Here is a 17,517-nt window from a genome sequence, read left to right on the forward strand (position 1 = left end):
GTGCTCAGAACTGAGGTCAGTGACCCAGAGATGGCACAAGAGTCAGTGTATGGATAGGTCAAGTCCTGAGCTCCTTCCTGCTGAGGGGCCAGGCCAGGCCAGTCATTAGGGCTGTCTGACAGGGTGAGTGAGTCACAGTCAAATCACACACTCCTTTACATCACCTGCCTTTTTCAGGGCCTGTGCAAACTGCATGCTGCAGCTCATGCTGAAAGCAAGGTTTGTCTCATACTTGCTCTCCTTTCAGTGAGGCTGGATGATTATGAGGGGGAATTCATCTAAAGGTCAGAAAACCTACTTGACCCCTGATTTATAAACCACAAAGGTGCAGCCAGTATCCAGGTTCATTAAAACACAGCATCAGGCTCCTAAAGTTATGTATCTGCAGTTTGGCAGATCCTGTCATTTGTAAAAGAATTGAAGTCCCTGGCAGTCATTGGAACTGACTGAAGCTGGGGCTTGAACCCACAAGGTACAGAAATATTTCTTCTTTTACTCATTTCCTGGCCTTGCCCTCTGGACTGTCTGGCTTTGGAGCTTTCATCACTCAGGTAGGTCATGTTATGCCTCTTCTTACCAGGTCCTGAAATCAGCCAGTGTTGCTTACCTGAAGTGGCTGTCAGTGAACACTTCTGTGTTGCGTTGCTGGTATTTCTGCACTGTTTAAAGTACTCCAGGGATCCTCCACTGGTGGATTTGTCAAAATGGACCTTTTTCAAAGGGGCTGTGATTGTTGCATTTACATGGTGTGGATTCCATCTGTGATCCTACAGTGTGCTCTGATGGCTGGCACTTTGGCTATGAAGTCCCAATAGGAATATTCTGCTGTTAACTCATGCACAAGGCTGGTTATCAAGAAGTGGGTTTGTTTTTCTGATCACAGGCTAAACCCTTTCAGAACATGAAACTCCCCACACCTGCTGGAAGGGGTAGTGTGGTGGGGATAAGGAATTTGGGAGATGTATGGAATACACCAGGGACAACATTTTGGTGCTGGTGCTGGACAAAACTGACTGGTGGAAGCTGGACCTGCTGCTCCTGAATAAGGAATAACTGTTTTGGGAATACTCGGTTGCAGTGTCATGAGATGGCTGGTTAAGAGCCTGAGAGAAGTGAGAAAAGCAAGTAGTATAATAATGACTCAATATTTCAAGCATGTGGACTTCAGCTTGTTCAAGGAACTGGTAAACAGCATCTCTTGGGAGTCTGCCCTGGAGGGTAGAGAGACCCATGAAAGTTGCTTGATCTTCAAGGACAGCCTCCTCAAAGCAGCAGAACAGTCCATCCTGATGTTCAGGATGCTGAGCAGGTATAGCAGGAGGCCAGCGTGACTGAACGGGGAACTCCTGACTAATTTCAAATGCAAAAAGGAACAGTATGGAGGCAAAAGCAGAGACAAGCAACCAAAGGGGAACACAGAAATATTGCCTGGGCATGTAGAAACAGAGTTGGGAAAGTTGAAGCTCAGCTGGAGCTGGAACTGATGAGGCTTTTGGAGTGTAAGCAGGTTATTTCTATATGCAACACAAGGGAGACCAAGGAAGATGTGGGCCCTCTGCTGAATGAGGCAGCTGATGAAAATCATGGGAAAAAGTTCAAGTGTTCAATGTTTTGTCTTAGTTTTCATGAGCAAGACCTGCTTTCAGTTCTCTACACGTAGTGGCAGAGCTCAAGGGAGGAGGTGGTACACGTGTTAAGGAATTAAAGATCTTGTAGGTAAATGAGGCATTACAAGCTCATGGGGTCAGTCAGGATGATCGGAGGCTGCTGAGGGGCTGAGACTTTTCAACATCTTCTTTGGTGGATGGGCCCTGATAAGACACAGAACATCCTTAGGGAGTCTGTAGGGGACACCAGGACAGGACAAGCGATTGGTGAGCTGGCCAGAGGACCCATCAGAGGAGTGAGCTGGGAAATGAATGCCAGGTCCTACACCTGGCACAGAAACACCTTATGCAGGTGTGGGGGTAATATCTCTTCACCTGGAGAGCTGGGACACCTGCTGGACCCCACATCCAATATGTCATTGACTTGGCTCCTGCAGGAATAAAAGCCAATTCTTGTTGGATTGCCTCCCCTCTGCTCTAGCTTATTAGGATGCCACTGGAGCACTGCATCCAGTTTGGGACTCTGCTAGAAGTACAGGCAAGCTGGGGAGATCTCAGGGAGCTGTGCTGAGCCAGCAGCTGGGCTGGTGACAACAGGAGAGGTGGGAGAACCTGAGTGATTTAGCACTCTGCCATGACCCAAGGGCTGTAGAAGAGATGAGGCCAGGCTCTTCTCAGGTGTGCACAGCAGGAGAGGAGGCTGCTGCCATGGATTAGAGCAAAGAGAAATCTGACTGAAAAGGAGCACTTCACAGCACTAATATTTTAGCACTTGAACCATGAGAAATGGTAAAATTTCAGCTTTAGAAAATGGAAAATTGGGAATTTTCCTGAACTTGGCTAGTAAAGGTCCTGAACAACCTCATTGAACCTGAACTTGGACTGGCTCTGTGAGCAGGAGGTTGAAAGAGAAGAGCTTCAGAGGCTCATTAGTATTTCTGATTTTCTGACAGAGAGAAAAAACACTGAGCAAGAGCTATAGATGAAGCAATGTGAATATGGTGAGTTCTTGTTTCTGTGTACACCATGTTACTTCTACTTTGTGCTCTATTTAACAAGCAGAGAAAGAGAAAACATTGTTATTTTTCCTTCTCCCCAAAATAATCAAAAATATGTAGGCAGATGTGCTAAAGTATGCAGATCTGGGTGTCACATACTTGTTGAAATTACTGTCTAATATCAATGAAATAATGTAAGTTATAACTGATAATCTATTTTTGGCAGGTGTTTTTTCTCATAAATAGCAGTTTTGAATGAATCCTCACAATGGGTTTAAAAGGATCTCTCTGTGCACACAAGAGACCTTAAAGCTAGATTCAACCCGAACTTCCACAACAAAAATTATTCAGTGCAAAATAGGAAATAATTTCAGTAGAAAAAAAAAGTTAATATTTTTCCCCAAAATTATTGTAGCATGGACAGGAAGATAATACAAGGACATCTCTGACCAGCTAAAATATTTTAGAAAGCAAAGTATTTGGCAGCCACTGGCACCTGCTGAAAATACAAGCCCATGCTGGAATATCAGGCTTCTGCTGAAATATGTACTGAGTGTATTTTTGTGTTTTAAATATGACTTCCCATCTTGGTATTTGCAGGTGCATTGTACTAAAGCGAACACAATAATTTTGTTAATTGCAGTTCAAACTCATTAGGGAACTATAAAGGCAGAAGAATGAATGTAACCGTGCATTAAATGGTAAAGGATTTTGGGGTGGGAAGCAGTCAGGTGTGTTGCCCTAGGCTACGATTTTCCCCAAATTAACATACATAGCAAAGAAAGAAAGAATGAGGCGGGTGGGAAGAAAGGCAGGCCACAGGTCACCAAAGCAAACCTCCCAAGCTCCAGTGGTGCTGGAGGGAAGTGTCAGCTGCACAAGTGCTCAATCTGCCTGGGACTGGCTCACACCAGCACAGGTTTGGTACTGGCTTTTGGTTCATCTCTACCAAAACTGGTGAAATCCAAACCACCTCAGCATTGTGAATGTGAAACTGAGCTCTGGAAGGTCACAGCACAGCCTGTGAGACCTCTGGGATGGGCAGCGTTCATGGCTTGTACTGCAAGCCCATCTTGAAGCAGTGTGTGCTTGAGCAAACAGCCAAACATTTCCCTCAGAGTTTGTGGAAGGTTTGTAAACTCGATAATGTGTTTATTGCAAAGCTTGGTTGCTTCCATCTCCCTGACGGACTCTCGAGCCAGCAGGGATCCGTGGAATTCTAGATGCTTGGACAAGCACATTCTGCTGCCTCAGAATAATAATCACTGAGTGAAATGAAAACCTTGGCCAGCACTTGAGATCTGAGTAGCAACTCTGAGTGTCTCAGGGTCTCTAGATGGACATGGCTCAAAGAATAGTTCCTTTGGCTGGCCGTGATTTGGATCTTCTGGAAAATCAGGCTCATTTCTGTTGCATCTATTCTGCTTTGCCTATGCTAGAAGTGGAAAAGTTGTTTTGAGCAAGGAGGAAGGTGCTGGGAGAACTGAATGCAGAACTGAGTGAGAATTTTCCCCTGGAATAATTTCAGCTGATACTGGTATGGGTTGTTTTAGTTTTTTTCCTTAGGTCTTGTCCGTTTCCTAAAAACATTTACATTTTATGCTGCTCTAGAGCTCTGTTTAAGCAGTCTCCAAAGGCAGTTTGTGACTTTCAGAATATATCTGTAATAGTTGAATGGCAATTGAGGTGCAAATGACCGAAGGTTTTTTCTTAAAGCTTTCAGAGAAAGAGCTGTTTTCTTTCTAGTCCTAAAAAACTCCTTTGATAGAAGAGAGAGAGAGGGAAATACCACAATTTATTAATGCTTCTGTCTGGTAAAACAATATACTTCTTAGCCAGTGTTTAATCATATTGGGTTCAATTTCCTTGTTCTTTAGTTGTTTCCCAGCAAGAGAACAGACTTCTGTGGACAGTCTTTGCTCCAAGCTTAAACATAGCTATGAGAAGTAATTAGTCCAAATTAGCAGAAGTGTGTATAATAGTCACTAATTTTATAATTATTCACAAAAATAATTGCACTCTAAAGCCCAAAAAATGCACATAATAGGAGGATTAGTATTTTTTTTTCTTCTCCCTCTCATGAGGCTGGTGCTGTGTGGGGTCAGGGGAGAGCTTCTGGAATGGACTTGGCTGAATCTTTTGCAGCAAATGCTCTGTTCTTTGAAGTCTCAGCTTTAGCAGCTGCAGCCAACTTGATTGTCCAACATGAGACCAGTAAAACCAGATTTTGCTGGTAGACCTGGTCTCTGTGGTAGCTTCCCTTTGAAGAACCAAATATGGACAGTTCATTTGCTTTTGGAAGCACATCGTATGTAACAAGATGGATATTTGTTCCTAACAAATATTCCTAACAGCTTAAACACAGAGGTATGTTCTCTTGTCTGGCGGGTCTATTCCTAATTAATTCACTTGCAGCTTTTCTTAGCACATTTGTTATTTGCTTATTATGTGTAGTAGGTCTGAAAAGACAATGTAGGCAACTTTGTGAGTGTAAATTGAAAATTCTCAGCTTGAGATAGACAGATGATGAGCTGCTCAGCCCAGTGAGGGAAAAGTAAGAATTAAAAATCTTCTTGCCTGACAGCTGATCAGGTTGATTAAAAAAATCAACCATACCCATGGCTAGACTGGTACAAAAGTTACCTTTATTAGTGGCATACAGGCAAATATAGTAGAAATACTTTGTAAATAATAGAGGAAGGAATTTCAGCCATAGTGGAGTTTTCTGTTATTATGCTAGGTGGATCTGAAATCTAAAACTTCCCAGGCATTTGCTGTAAATCAGGACAAACTCTTCCATTCACAGTGTAGGAGTTTCAGTGGCAGAACTCTCTGTGTGTGTGTGGCACGTGGCTGAAGTGGGACTGACACCAGCTTTTTGGGAAAAGGAAAAGAAAAGTTTTTCTTGCCTTGAAACAGGGAGATATCTGCCAGTCTGAGCAGCTCTAGCACCACCGTGCTGTTGAGATTTGGCAGCAGAGTGACTTTCACTCTGCTTTGCTGCCAAACGGCCACTTAATGAACATTTCAAACCTCTCACCTTGCCCGTGCTCGGCTGATGCTTGAGGAGAAGCCCCGGAAAGCCTGGGCTTTGCAGAGCCGGCTGGGGCTTCTCCCTGCTCTGGGCTGGCTGCTGTGCCACAGCCCCCAGCCAGGATGGGTCTGTCCCTCGGGGAGATGGAGGGCGACACGAGGGAGGAATTGCTCTGTAATTGCAGCTGTATTTCCAGGAGGAGAGTATTTCAACCTCGGGAATGCCTGCACGGCTGGGGAGGATCGCTTTGTGCTCACAGAGCTGCTCTGCCCCTCCATGCATAATAGATACAGACGGAATAGAGCACGAGACTTCTGTGTTTTGGGGAGGTGGTATAGAGAAGCTTGGGTTCAACATGTTTCCTTCCAGAATCCTGACGTGGAGCTGGCATTTTTCCCTTCCAGAGGCCCCAGACAAAGCTCCTCAGCTTCCTCTTGGCCGCACAGCAAAAGGCACCGTGCTGTCCTTCACAGGTCCTATGTTTGCTTCTACTACTGGAGTCTCTTCAGCAACTCCAAGGGTCCCAGCCCTAATGGAATTTGCTTCCAGCTGTTCAGTGGACTTTTGTACCTTTATTTTGACTTTCTTTTTTTTGAAGTCAAGGACATCACACACATATGTGCAAACTGTATTTAAAAATGTTTAGGATATACCAAAATTATCTTGCAACTTTAATTCTTTTCCCAGCTCTACTCCCATTTTCTGTGCTATGATACAGCCTTTAATTAGACCACTACAATTACAGACCTGCTTGGGGAATGAATCAGGGTTGTGTGGTAAAAGACACCATTGTCCAAGGATCTCTACCCCATTTCTGGCAGGAGTGGAAAGATGAATGGTGAGTGAGGTGGGGGTTTGTGGAAAGAGGAAAAAGTATTAAAGGCTGTTCAGATGTTCACTAGGGAATTAGCACTTTCAGTGCTTCTGCCAGAGTGATTCCAGGCAAGTTGCTTGAACCAAACTCTTCATGGGTGGTCAGTAATTTAAGTTTTCCTCATATTCTGGATTTCTGACTCAGGGTACTGACCTGAAAACCTGGGCAGTTGCAAGAGAAGCTCAGGAGAGCTGCAGTGTAGAAAATATCATTGTAGAGCTCTGAAAAATGAAAAATCTTTGGCATGCCAGATTGCACTGTCTCCATAGCCATGGATGCTTCAGCTCCCCTTTCCCTTCTTTGCTTCCCACCCTTGAAATTGGGGAAAGCTCATTATTTCTCTATGCTGTGAAACAGCAAAGATAAATTTATATCTGTACCATGTGCAGAGGGCTGTGGCACACCAAGGCACTGCTGCTCTGCCTCTGGGTTGAGCCTTGGGTGCCAAAGGGGGTCTGGGAGCCCATGAGGTGCTCCGGGGCTCATCACACCAGGACCAATGGCTTTGGGAGGGTCAGAGCAGCCCCTTTCTCTCCCCTGCCGTGAAAGCGGGACTGGGCTGTGCCATCCTGCACATGCATGACGAGAGGCAAAATGGATCCATTTACCAACATTCTGCCTTTTTCTCACTTTTGAGTGCTTGGCTTTGTGGGAACATTAAGTCGTCTTTATCTGTCTGAGTAGCAAACATACCCATACACCCCCCAGCAAAAAAATACTTTCCTAATGGTCCTTTGAGGCAGAAGAGCTGCCTTACTGGCTTGTTATTAGAAAGAAAACTTGCAGGCACAAATGTTGATCTTCTGCTGTACAGCAGTTTATGGCTGGATAAAAGGTTTCTGAAAATAGGTTTGATTTAAATAAAACAAACTCTCTTCACTTGAATTTTTCATGTGCGAACGCTTCAGAGAGCACTTCTGTAGACGTCATTACAGCGCATGCCATTGCGTGCCAAATTAGGAGTTTAAGGGTCTTTGAAATTAGGCATCTGTTATCTCTTGCCCTGGGGTTTACTTAAGGAAAACAAGAATTCAAAACATGAATGCGCGCAATCTTTACAAAAATACCGATGTTTACAGTTTGACCTTTACTTTCTAGTGTTTAACTAAGGGCAAAGTATTTGGACTTATGCTTTGGCTTATAAATGTTTATCGTCTAGTAGGGATGACAACAGAGTTCTTGCAAAAATTAGTTCCTTGGAATAATGTGACTGAAATAAGTTCCACAGTAAGGGGAAGAAAGGGTAATGATTGGGATTTTCTGGGCAGGTGTCCTTGCCCTGCCAGCAGCCCTCCTTTTCTGGGGGTGGCAGCACGGTTCCTCACTCCCTGGCCCCCGTGCTGTTCCTGTCTCTAGGTAAAATCCAGGGCCCTGGGGGAGGCTCCAAAAAGCATTCTGCAAAGCTGGTGGCAGTGCTGGGCAGGGAAAGAGTTGCAGTGGTGTGAGCCAGGGGACAAGTTCATCCCACAGTATGAGCCTTGTGAAAGCTGTCTTGCAATAGTGGGGGTGTTCCTGCAGCTGTGCAGGAAAACCTGCTGGGTTTTGTCCTGGTTTTCTACAGAATTATACAGAAGGCTGTAACAGGTGGAATTTCTGATCAATGTTTTTAAAAAGCTGAAAGAAGGAAAGGGAATGGGGTCAGATACGGTGTAGGAAGGGCCACAAGGAGCTATCTATCATGTAGCTCCAAGTTTACACTTTTTCTCCCTTACCACACAGTATCCTGCTTTTCCAGGTTCCTGAGTACCTGAAGTTGTTGCCATTCTCTGCAGGGGATGCCGGGGCTGCCCCTTGGCTAGAAGGTGGTGCTTTTCACTTTGCCTTTTCCATAGGTGCAGGAAGTCAGTAGGAATTCAGTTCAGGAAAAGTGGCTCAAGGAGCAATTCCTGTGTCTCTTTTTCTCTGCTCTTGTAAACATGCGGGGATGATGTTTGGATTCCTCTGCTGTTGGTGTGGACAGCTCTGGTTCAGTCTTTCATAGGTTTCTTTTATTAATTCTGTTTATTAATGAGCTTATTGCTTGATTTCTTTCCCTTCTTGTACAATTTTTTCACTTGGCTAAGGAACAAACTCCTCCTTCTCTCTTTGCTTGTATTATTCGTTTTCTTTTCCCCAAATTTGGCAAGTGAATCAAATGTGAAGCAGGTTAACAAACTTTCTGCCAATGTTTCCAGCATTAGATATGACTCATTAACTGAGCCTTAAGGACATGCAGAAGTCCAATAAAACCTATTCAAGATCTTGTTTGGGAAAGCTTGCAGGAATAGGGAGCAAGAGGTCCTTTACCATATCATACCTTCCTTTTCTCTCCAGGAAAGGGGCTGCTAAGTTTTGTTTCCTGCCTACCTCTGAAGATATTTTTAGTCTATTAAGTAGTGCAGATATTTTGATGTTGATGGCTTTGCAGGCCTGGTGGTAAGGAAGACAGTCCCACCTCTGCCCTGTCCTCCTCCCTGTGTAATCTTACCCTGCAGGGTAAGAGCAATGTGTGTGAAACACAAGCTTTTGAATCCACAGGGTATTTTTTACCTGTAGAGTAGACAGAGATGCAAACACATTTTATGGGATTGCACATTTGTCCAATTTTCTGATACAGGCAAAACTGCTCATTAGCTCATATGAACTTGAGAGCAGCAAAAAAAAAAAAAAAAAAAATCCTCGAAGTTATCACATTAGACTCTCATCTCAGTTACGAGAGCTGAGTGACTGCAGTGGTTTTGGGAAGGCTAATGGGTCACTTTGAGCAGGATATAGCCCACCTTGGGTTATAAGTATTTAATCCTGGTTTATTTATTAGCAGATAATGGCAGTGCTAATTTGATCTGAGCACTGGAGGTGACCTATGGATGTGCCAGCTGGAATCATCCGGCCACAGGAAAAGCAGAGATTCTCAGATTTAAGACAGGCTTGGAGGCTGTTAGACTGGACATGCATGTTTATTTAATTATTTACTCTTTGTTAGCAAGGAACGTTTTTTTTCCCCCCTCAGTTTGGAACAATTTCTCTCCCAGATTGGGTGGCCAGAATTTAGATTCAGATTTTGCTGAGAAAGCTGCTTGACATGATCCACCTTTCTCTGTGTCTGCTGTTTCGGGGTCCTTCAGCTATTTTCCCTCTGCTTTCAGCATTTTGGTTTCTAAATAGCTCTTCCTTTCGTTGGCCAGTGGCAGATGAATTCCTTTTTCTCTCCTATGAACTAAGAGATGGAGCAAAGGGAAAGTGCAGCCACTGGAATACCAGTGTTTCCATCAGAGTTATGTATCCTCTGTTAGGACAGCTTCCAAGTCCAATGAGTGTTTATGTGGAACAGTTGAATTTAGTAGCTCAGCATCTGAATAGTGCCATTATATTTTTTTCATGCAACTTTCCAGTACTTCTTTCCACTTTACCCACTTTTCCAACCAGGCCATTGTGCAGTGTTATCTCTGAAACCACTGTCAGATAACACTGGACAATCAGTGGTACAGAACAGACATTGGGTGGTTAATTATCCACTCCTCTATCAGTATAGTTGTGACAAGGGAGCTTGTCCTAATGGGGTGACTGGTAGGAAGCTGGCTGCTTTCCTCAATCTGCAAATGCTGGTTTGATGTTGTCAGCTGCATGTTTTGGTTCAGATACCAGGTACGTGCATGCTGATTTCACTGTTGTTTTCATGTGCCTCCTGTGTGTCTCTCAGGTTTGCAGGGATTGCCTGGCGACCTGGATGGCAGCCTCTTACCATGCAGTAGTAAAACAAAAAGAAATAAAAGGAAGGAGAAAATCCTCCTTACCCATTAAAACACACACACAAACCCCCCAACTCCATTAGAACACTTGGGTTGATTGCCAGTGGAGGGTGCAATGCAGAGCAAACATTTCCTCTCAGCTTTCTAAGCTGTGTGCTGGGCAAAGCAAACATCCCAAGGGCAGAAAGCAGGCCCTGCCAGGCAAGGTCAGAGCTGTGTGACTGGTGCCAAGCTGTGGGTTGAAAATCCCACCAGTGACAGGAGCAACACACAGTTTTACTGAAATGTGGCTTTTCTGGGCTTTTATCATACGTTAATTTATTGGCATCTCTGCAATGAGAGAGGATCAGGTCTCTTAAAGGAGGGACCTGCTCTGTGTTTTTTGTCCTTCTGTGACTTTTTCTTAGTTTTGGGTGGAAGACAACCTGTGTGGCACCTATTTCCAGAAGTCATTGGAGAACAAGCTTTATCAAACACACTTTTATCCCCAAGCTTTCAGTTTTCAACCTGAGCTTTATTAAACCGAATTATGAGCAATTTTAAGTGTCACTACCAACACAGACAAAATCACATTTAAACCTGATGGTCTGCTGTTAAGTTTTACCTTCAAAACTTTTTTAAAGAGTCCATGCCTAACATCACTTTGATCACCTGGCCTCGACATCCACCACTCCCCTCTTTTTTTCACATTTCTGGTTTGCTGTTGAACTCTTCTCGTTTTGTAACAGGACTGTAAGAGTGTGAAGCCCATAGCTCCACTGGCAGGTGAGTGCTGCACTGTCCGCTGCTCTGCTGGGGTACCAGACTTTTCCTGGAAGCAGGGAGATGTTGTCTAAGCCGGTGGAGAGGCTGCGCTGTCTCTCAGCACCTTTCCTGTTGCTGGGGATTGGAAAAGCTGCTTGCTCTGGGAGCAGATGGCCACCTCTCCACCCATCCTCTCAGGTATGGGGAGGCAGCCAAAACCCCGCTTAAAAGAGCAAAGCGTAACCTGTTCAAAGGAGAACAGAAAGGAACATTTTTTCAAACAGCTTAATGAAGCACTTGTTAAGGACTGCCAGGGACAGATTTCCATCCTACACAGGATATTCATTAGGAAAGTAAACACCCTCCAGCACCATTTGTAGGAACAAAGCAGCTTGCATTTTCTAACGAGGTGTTAATTTAATGAAGGAGGGGACTGGCAGAGGAGCAGGAGGCAGCTACGAGCGACAGACACCTTTTCCCGGGAGGAGGGGGCGGCTCTGCCGTGCTGCGCTGCGGGGCGGCGGCGGGAGGTGCGGCCGAGCCACAGCCGGGCAGGGCCGGCCCGGGCAGCTCGGAGCGTGTGGAGCTCAGAGCGGGGCTGCCGAGCCACGAGCTCGGCTGAACGAGCCGCTCCCCTCACGGCGATGGTTGCAGGGTAACCTTGTGGGCACTTTTTTCCCAGGCACAAAGGTTGATGGGATGGATCTGCAGGGGCAGCTTCCCCTTTGTTGCCCCTGGGCGGGAGCCCAGGAACCCATTTGAGTGGTGGCCATGCTCCTGCTCTGGGCCCTGCTCCAGGGCCTGGAGACTGCAGACTTCTCAAGTCTGCCCTCAGGGTCCCTGATGCTTACTGTGACCCCAGGGCAGGGTAAAGTAGCAGGTCCTCAGGTGTCATAAGAACTAGATACCTGTTTCACAAGGAAAACAAAAAAAAAAATCCTGTGGAAGGCTTTCACATTTTAACCGCTTAAAATGAAATGAAAAAAATTCTAACTAATTTCCTTTCTGTGGGAAAATTGTACTTCTGAAGCTGATCCCACACACAGACACTCGTGAAATGGTCACAGCTTATTGCAAAATAGAAGCAATGCACCTCTGCTCTGGTTATGATATCCATGGATTTGTGAATCACTGGCCAGACAGAGCTGGTGCAGGGTTACGGTGTGTTCAGCAGTGGGTCACCCCGAGTGAAGCACAGCTCTGGGGTCACTCACAGGAAAGGGGGTGGAGTGTCCCTGCTGGCTTTTCTGGAGAGGTGAGAAGCACCCGGAACACTTTGCCCTGGTGCGCTGGGGGATGGAGGCAATGTGCTCCCAGGATGAGCCAGGTGTCAGCGAGGGAAGGCTGGGAGGTGAGGGCAAGTTTTTCTGCATCTCGTGCCAGGACTTTAGCCTCAAGCTTATCCCTTATTTTCATACATGTGTGTAATTCCCACCAGGGAATTTCTACCAGAGTATCCAACCAGCAGAGTCACTTCCTGTGGGGACAGGGCCAAGGCAACCTGCCCTCCCAGCTCTGGGAGAATGGGAATGCCTGTGGAGCTTGGCTGGGGATGAGGTTCAGGAGTTGGAGGGGGAAAGCACATGACATGAGGCCAAATCTCATTTAAGATCCTATCCTGGTTTTTGAGCAGAGCACGCAGTACATGGGAGAGGAGAGCAGAAATAAGGCCACAGGAGAAGTTCTGCCTGTGAGCCCATACAGCCATTGGGAACACTAGCGCAAATGAAGTCATTTCTCATGTTTATATTTCTGCATGGGTTGTACTATCCCCATTCCTTCTCCTCATGTCACTGAGATGTGAGGAGAATTTCCTGTGCACGCACAGCATTGTTGTTGTAGGGCTTTTGTGAGTATAAACCACTTCAAGTGGTGAGGAGGAACAATAGTCCATTCTGGCAACAAAAACACAAAGTTGGGAGAACTCCCACTCCCTCAAATTATTTTCCTTCTGGCTGCTTGATGAATATTTTATTTGAAGATTAGGAGAAGTGGCCACATTTAGCAGCAGCTGACTCGCTCCGACTCTCTCAGGATACTGAGGTTGCTCCCAGTGCTGTAAATCAGCCTGGCAGAGCTGGGGCAGCTAGGGAGGGGCTTGGGGACAGCCCAGTGGAGCCCTCCTTTCCCAATGCATTGTAGGTTTTCTGTCAGACCTAAAAGCAAAAAGCACATTGGGAGGGGGAATGTTCATCTTGCAGTCTCTCACCTTTAGGTGTGGTTCACTCGCCACAGTGGGACAAGTTGGAAATAAGTGTCTCCTTAGGCTTTGGGATGCTGTGAAATAGGAATATGTGTATTTCTTTGCCTACTGAATAAAAGATGCTGGTTTACACTGGGAAAGAAGGCTGGTGGGACATGTTCAGTCACGGGGTCCTTGTCAGTGGGCTAGGTTTGGAGCAATGCAAAAGGAGTCAGTGTTCCACCAGAGTCCAATTAAAAGCAGATGTGCAAATGAAGCCATCTCCTGCCCACCCCTTCATTCTGCCCCCCCCCCCCCCCCACCTCTGCCTCAGCTCTGACGTGGTGGCTTAGGGCAGCCAAGCTTTCCCGAAGTCGGCCAACAAAGCCATTCCAGAGCTGTCTCCCAAGCCCCAGGCTAGAGGGGAGCTGTGGAAATGCAGGGCTGAGGTCGGGGGAGAGAGAGACATCCCTAAGAGCAGCCCCGAGGCTGCTGCAATAGGCACAGCTCCCCTTGCCCTCCACTCCCTTGCAGCACATCCAGAACCCAACTTTGCTGGTGTCCCACCTGAGCAGGGCAGCTGCCACCAGCCAGGGGACAGGCATGGGGCAGTGCCACAGTCCAGCAACCAGACCTGAGAGAAATGGTGGTGCCCCATTTTTGCAGTAACACCCCTCTTCCAAAATTATAATAGGAAGAGGCTTCAGAGTGCAAAAAACAACACAGAAAGTTAAAAAAGAAACTGAACAAAAAGCCAAGCCTCGTGTAAACCCCAGGGCTGGAGGAATAAAAGTGCCAGAAAGCATTTATATTGAGCTCCCTTGATATCAACACAGATGAAATGGATCCCCATACTTCTCTCCAAACCGCAGGCTCTAAAGTGGATTCCAGATCCCATCCCCACTTTAAATTAAAGGCCTCCCAATTAGACCATTGGATGCCTTTCAAAGCTTTGTATAAATTGGAGAGGATACATCCAGCAGCAAAGGCTTGTCTCTTCTGCCACCCGCCGGAGTGTGCTGCCCAAGCTGCCCCAGCTCTGACAGGGAAATCTGGGGTCCAAATGTGGTGTCCTTGTGGCCCATGGAGGGCAGCTCCACCCTGCTGCCTCAGGACAGGTTTTCTGCTCCAGCCATTTGGTGTTAGAAAACCCTCAATGCTGCTGCCAGGGGCTGGAAGTGGCAGGGCTGGGGGAGTGAGATGTTTGCCGATGCGCTGCCTGAAGTGGAAAGATCTTAGGAGAGGGAAAGAAAAATCCTTTTGGGTTGATTTGAAATGTTTTTGCTGTTCTTCCTCTTTCCTCATCCCTCAAACCAGAAAAAAAACAAAAAACAAACAAACAAACAAAAAAAACCACAACACCCCAAAAAGCTCATTACAGAACATGGCATAAATTCAAATAGTTTTGGTCATGCTGTATTTTTCACAGTTGATTTTAAAGACTTGTTGTTGTTGTTGTTGCCCAGAAAATCCTCCTGTATTTTCATAAGAAATAATACAGTCCTAGGTGGTGGAATCTTTCAGTCGAAGAAAGAACCAGAGTTTTTTTCATTCCTGTGTGAACCCCAAATGTTTCCTCCCACCCAGCTTGCATCCCCTCTCCCATCTGCCTGTGCTTCAGGGGCTGCTTCCTCTCCTGGAGCTTGTGAGTGATGGCTGTCTCCAGGACTGAGCTGTCCCATGTGTGGAGGGGACACAGGGAGATGTCCCAGTGGAGTGTGGGGGAAGAGAGTTGTGGGCACAGCCACCTTCCTGCAAGTGCTGGACAGGGGATTGCTGGAAAAGGCCTCCTTAAGGTGGCAGGTGATGTTGGGTGGCTGCCATGGTCTTGCATTTCTCCTGTTGCTCCCCAGTTCTGTCATTTCTCACCTGCATTCTCCATCCTGTGCAGCTGCTGGATGTCAGATCTGAACAGACTCTGAGTCCTGTCCCAGTCTGCTTGGAGATCAGGAGCTTCCACTTAGAGTACCCTGGATTTCCAAAGAAATGAACCAAGCCCTCTAGAGCTAGATCATTTTATTAAGCTGCATATTGATGGAAATGTGATTGTTGTTCTAACTTTAAATATCTACCACCAGGCTACTGAGCCCAAACTCAGTCTTAGCTCATTGCACTGGCACTAACCGGCTTCAATGAGTGGATTAATTTAATAATCAATGCTTAAATGAGCAAAGGGTAGGGAAGTAATTTACTTGGGCTTTTCCACATCAGTTTAGGTCTGGACTTCCTGAGGAGCTGGAGCTGCAGGGAGTCCTGAGCCTCTGTCTGTCACTCAGCAGATTCTTCACTTTTGGACCAGACGATGGGTGCCAAATACAGGATTTGATTTTTTTTTCATCTCTTTAAAGTCATTTTTCATGGTCAAATGCCCTATTTGGCATAGTTCAAATTAGGACAGTCTCTGTTTTTGGCAGACGAGTGGAGCACTTACAGGATGGCTAATTTGCTGCTGCCAATAATGCCAACTGCTTCAAACTACTGAGCCTTGAGTGAGGCATGTAGGGCCCGACGGAACTTTAAGTTCTTTTTTTCTTATGCACAGGAATATCCCATTCTAATCAGTCTTCCCTTGAAGCATGAGAATTCTTCTTTTAAAAAAAACCAACAGGCAGGGAAAAAATAATTGCAAAACCAAAGGATAAGTTTGTGTCTCTTTTAGAGACGTCACCATTAAACTGTCAAATTATCCTCTGTTTAATTTCTATATAAAATTTAAAACTTTTTGCAGACAGCCAATAAACCTGAAGGTGATAGGACTTGTTTCTGCTTCCATTGAAGCTGGTGGCAAACCTCCCATTTATTTTGGTGTGTAGAATCAAACCCCCAGCACATAAATAATTCGGCACTGAAGGTGCTCTATGATTCTTCTGTCCATGTCTCTCCCTTCCTCTCTGAAAACTTCTGAGGCTGGGCCCAACATTGATCTCATGCACAGGCTGGGAGCATCTTTCTTTCTTTCTTTCTTTCCTTTTTTTTCCCCTCCCCCTTCTCTTCTTTCTGGGTTTTGATCTCTCCCTTTGAAATGGAAGCAGATTCCCTGCAGGGTGCTCTGTGATCATTTGCTGGGTGTAGTCGCATGCTTTCACTTCTTGCTGTAGGTGAAATGGCTCATGTGCAAGGATATTAACTCTCTGCTAGGCAGGAGCAATGTGCTGCATTCCTTCTGTTTTCTTGGATGCTTTACAGAGGAGGCAGCTTCCCCCCATCCCCATAAAGCCTCAGTGTGTGCCTGGAGTCCTGCAGAGCTGTGGGAATGCAAGATGTGTGAGAGGAGATGTTTTAGGGAAAGCCAGGTCTTGGACAGACCCATGTGTACAGTTAGCCTGGGATAGCTGTGCTAAATAGAAGATGTCACCTCTTCCTGTAAACTCATGCCCAGTCTGATGCTTGTTGTCATCTGTGATCTACTGCTGTAGGAGAAAATGTCATTTCCCCTTAGTTTCACTGGAATGAAGCCCTTGGAGCAGGAAGCTGAAGAGGGAAATTACAGTGATGGGATAAGTGTTGGGAGAAAAAAAAAAAAAGTCTCTTTTAACAGGAGAGGTCTGGTTAGGCCCAGCCCAGAGAAGTATGTAAGAATGTGCTTGTGATATGCTTCCAACTGAATTTTTAAGCATATACTTAACTATAAGCACGAGTATCTCATTGCTTAAGGTTAAGCATGTGCTGAAATACTCATCTGGAGGTAAGCCCTGGCTGGCAGGGCTGAAAGAAACAGAGATCACATAATCAACCTCCAAAGCAAGAGCCTAATCCTACCCAGTCAGCTATTCTGGGGGAGTTTCCAGGAAGGCAAAGAAGTTGCAGGAGGTGGATCTGCATCTCTGATCTTACAAATTTCCTGGCAGGTGCAAAAGCGACTGCTCTGAACAATACCAGAGGTGTTTGCAGGATTGGCCTAAGGCTTTGTCTGCAGTAGCAGATGAGGTTAGCAGGCTATTTAAAACAAACAGCCCCACCTCCCTCCAAAAATTTCAGGAAGATTTCAGCCCCTGTGGTTGTGGTGTGATTTTAAAAAAAGATTTAAGTTCTGAAACTGTTCCTATAGCTCTAGGAAAATCAGTTTTTCCCCTTTTGCTTCAATCAGTTTTGTAAACTCATATCCTGAAGTCACATCTGTATTACAGAGTCAGGCTGGGCATGTCTTCTTACACCCTCACATCTTGGATTTTCTTATTATTTTTTAAGAAAACCCCAGATGATGCTAAGCAGTTCTTCTTTAAATGATGTTTACTTATTAAGTAGGAATATTAACAGGAAATTTTCCAAATCATTGTGCTTAAAGAATGTGTGTGTGTATGTGTAATGGGGTAAACTATGCTCTTTACTCCTGACAAAATACATGTGCAC

General features: G+C 45.6%; 1 protein-coding gene across 2 annotated transcripts in view; it reads left to right on the forward strand.

Annotated features, from left to right (window-relative positions):
* The window catches only part of BMP2 (bone morphogenetic protein 2), a 107,091-nt gene that overhangs the window by 16,076 nt on the left and 73,498 nt on the right, over window positions 1-17,517 (forward strand). The window contains exon 3 of one of the 2 annotated variants that reach the window (XM_072927404.1): window positions 2,561-10,264. The exons of the other annotated variant lie outside the window; for it this stretch is intronic. Coding sequence (XP_072783505.1) covers window positions 2,561-2,576 — 16 coding nt within the window. The 3' untranslated portion in view covers window positions 2,577-10,264. Of the gene's footprint in view, window positions 1-2,560; window positions 10,265-17,517 lie in introns of those variants that run through there. 2 annotated transcript variants of the gene reach the window in all.

This window comes from Taeniopygia guttata, chromosome 3 (genome assembly GCF_048771995.1).
Source record: "Taeniopygia guttata chromosome 3, bTaeGut7.mat, whole genome shotgun sequence".
NCBI lineage: Eukaryota > Metazoa > Chordata > Aves > Passeriformes > Estrildidae > Taeniopygia > Taeniopygia guttata.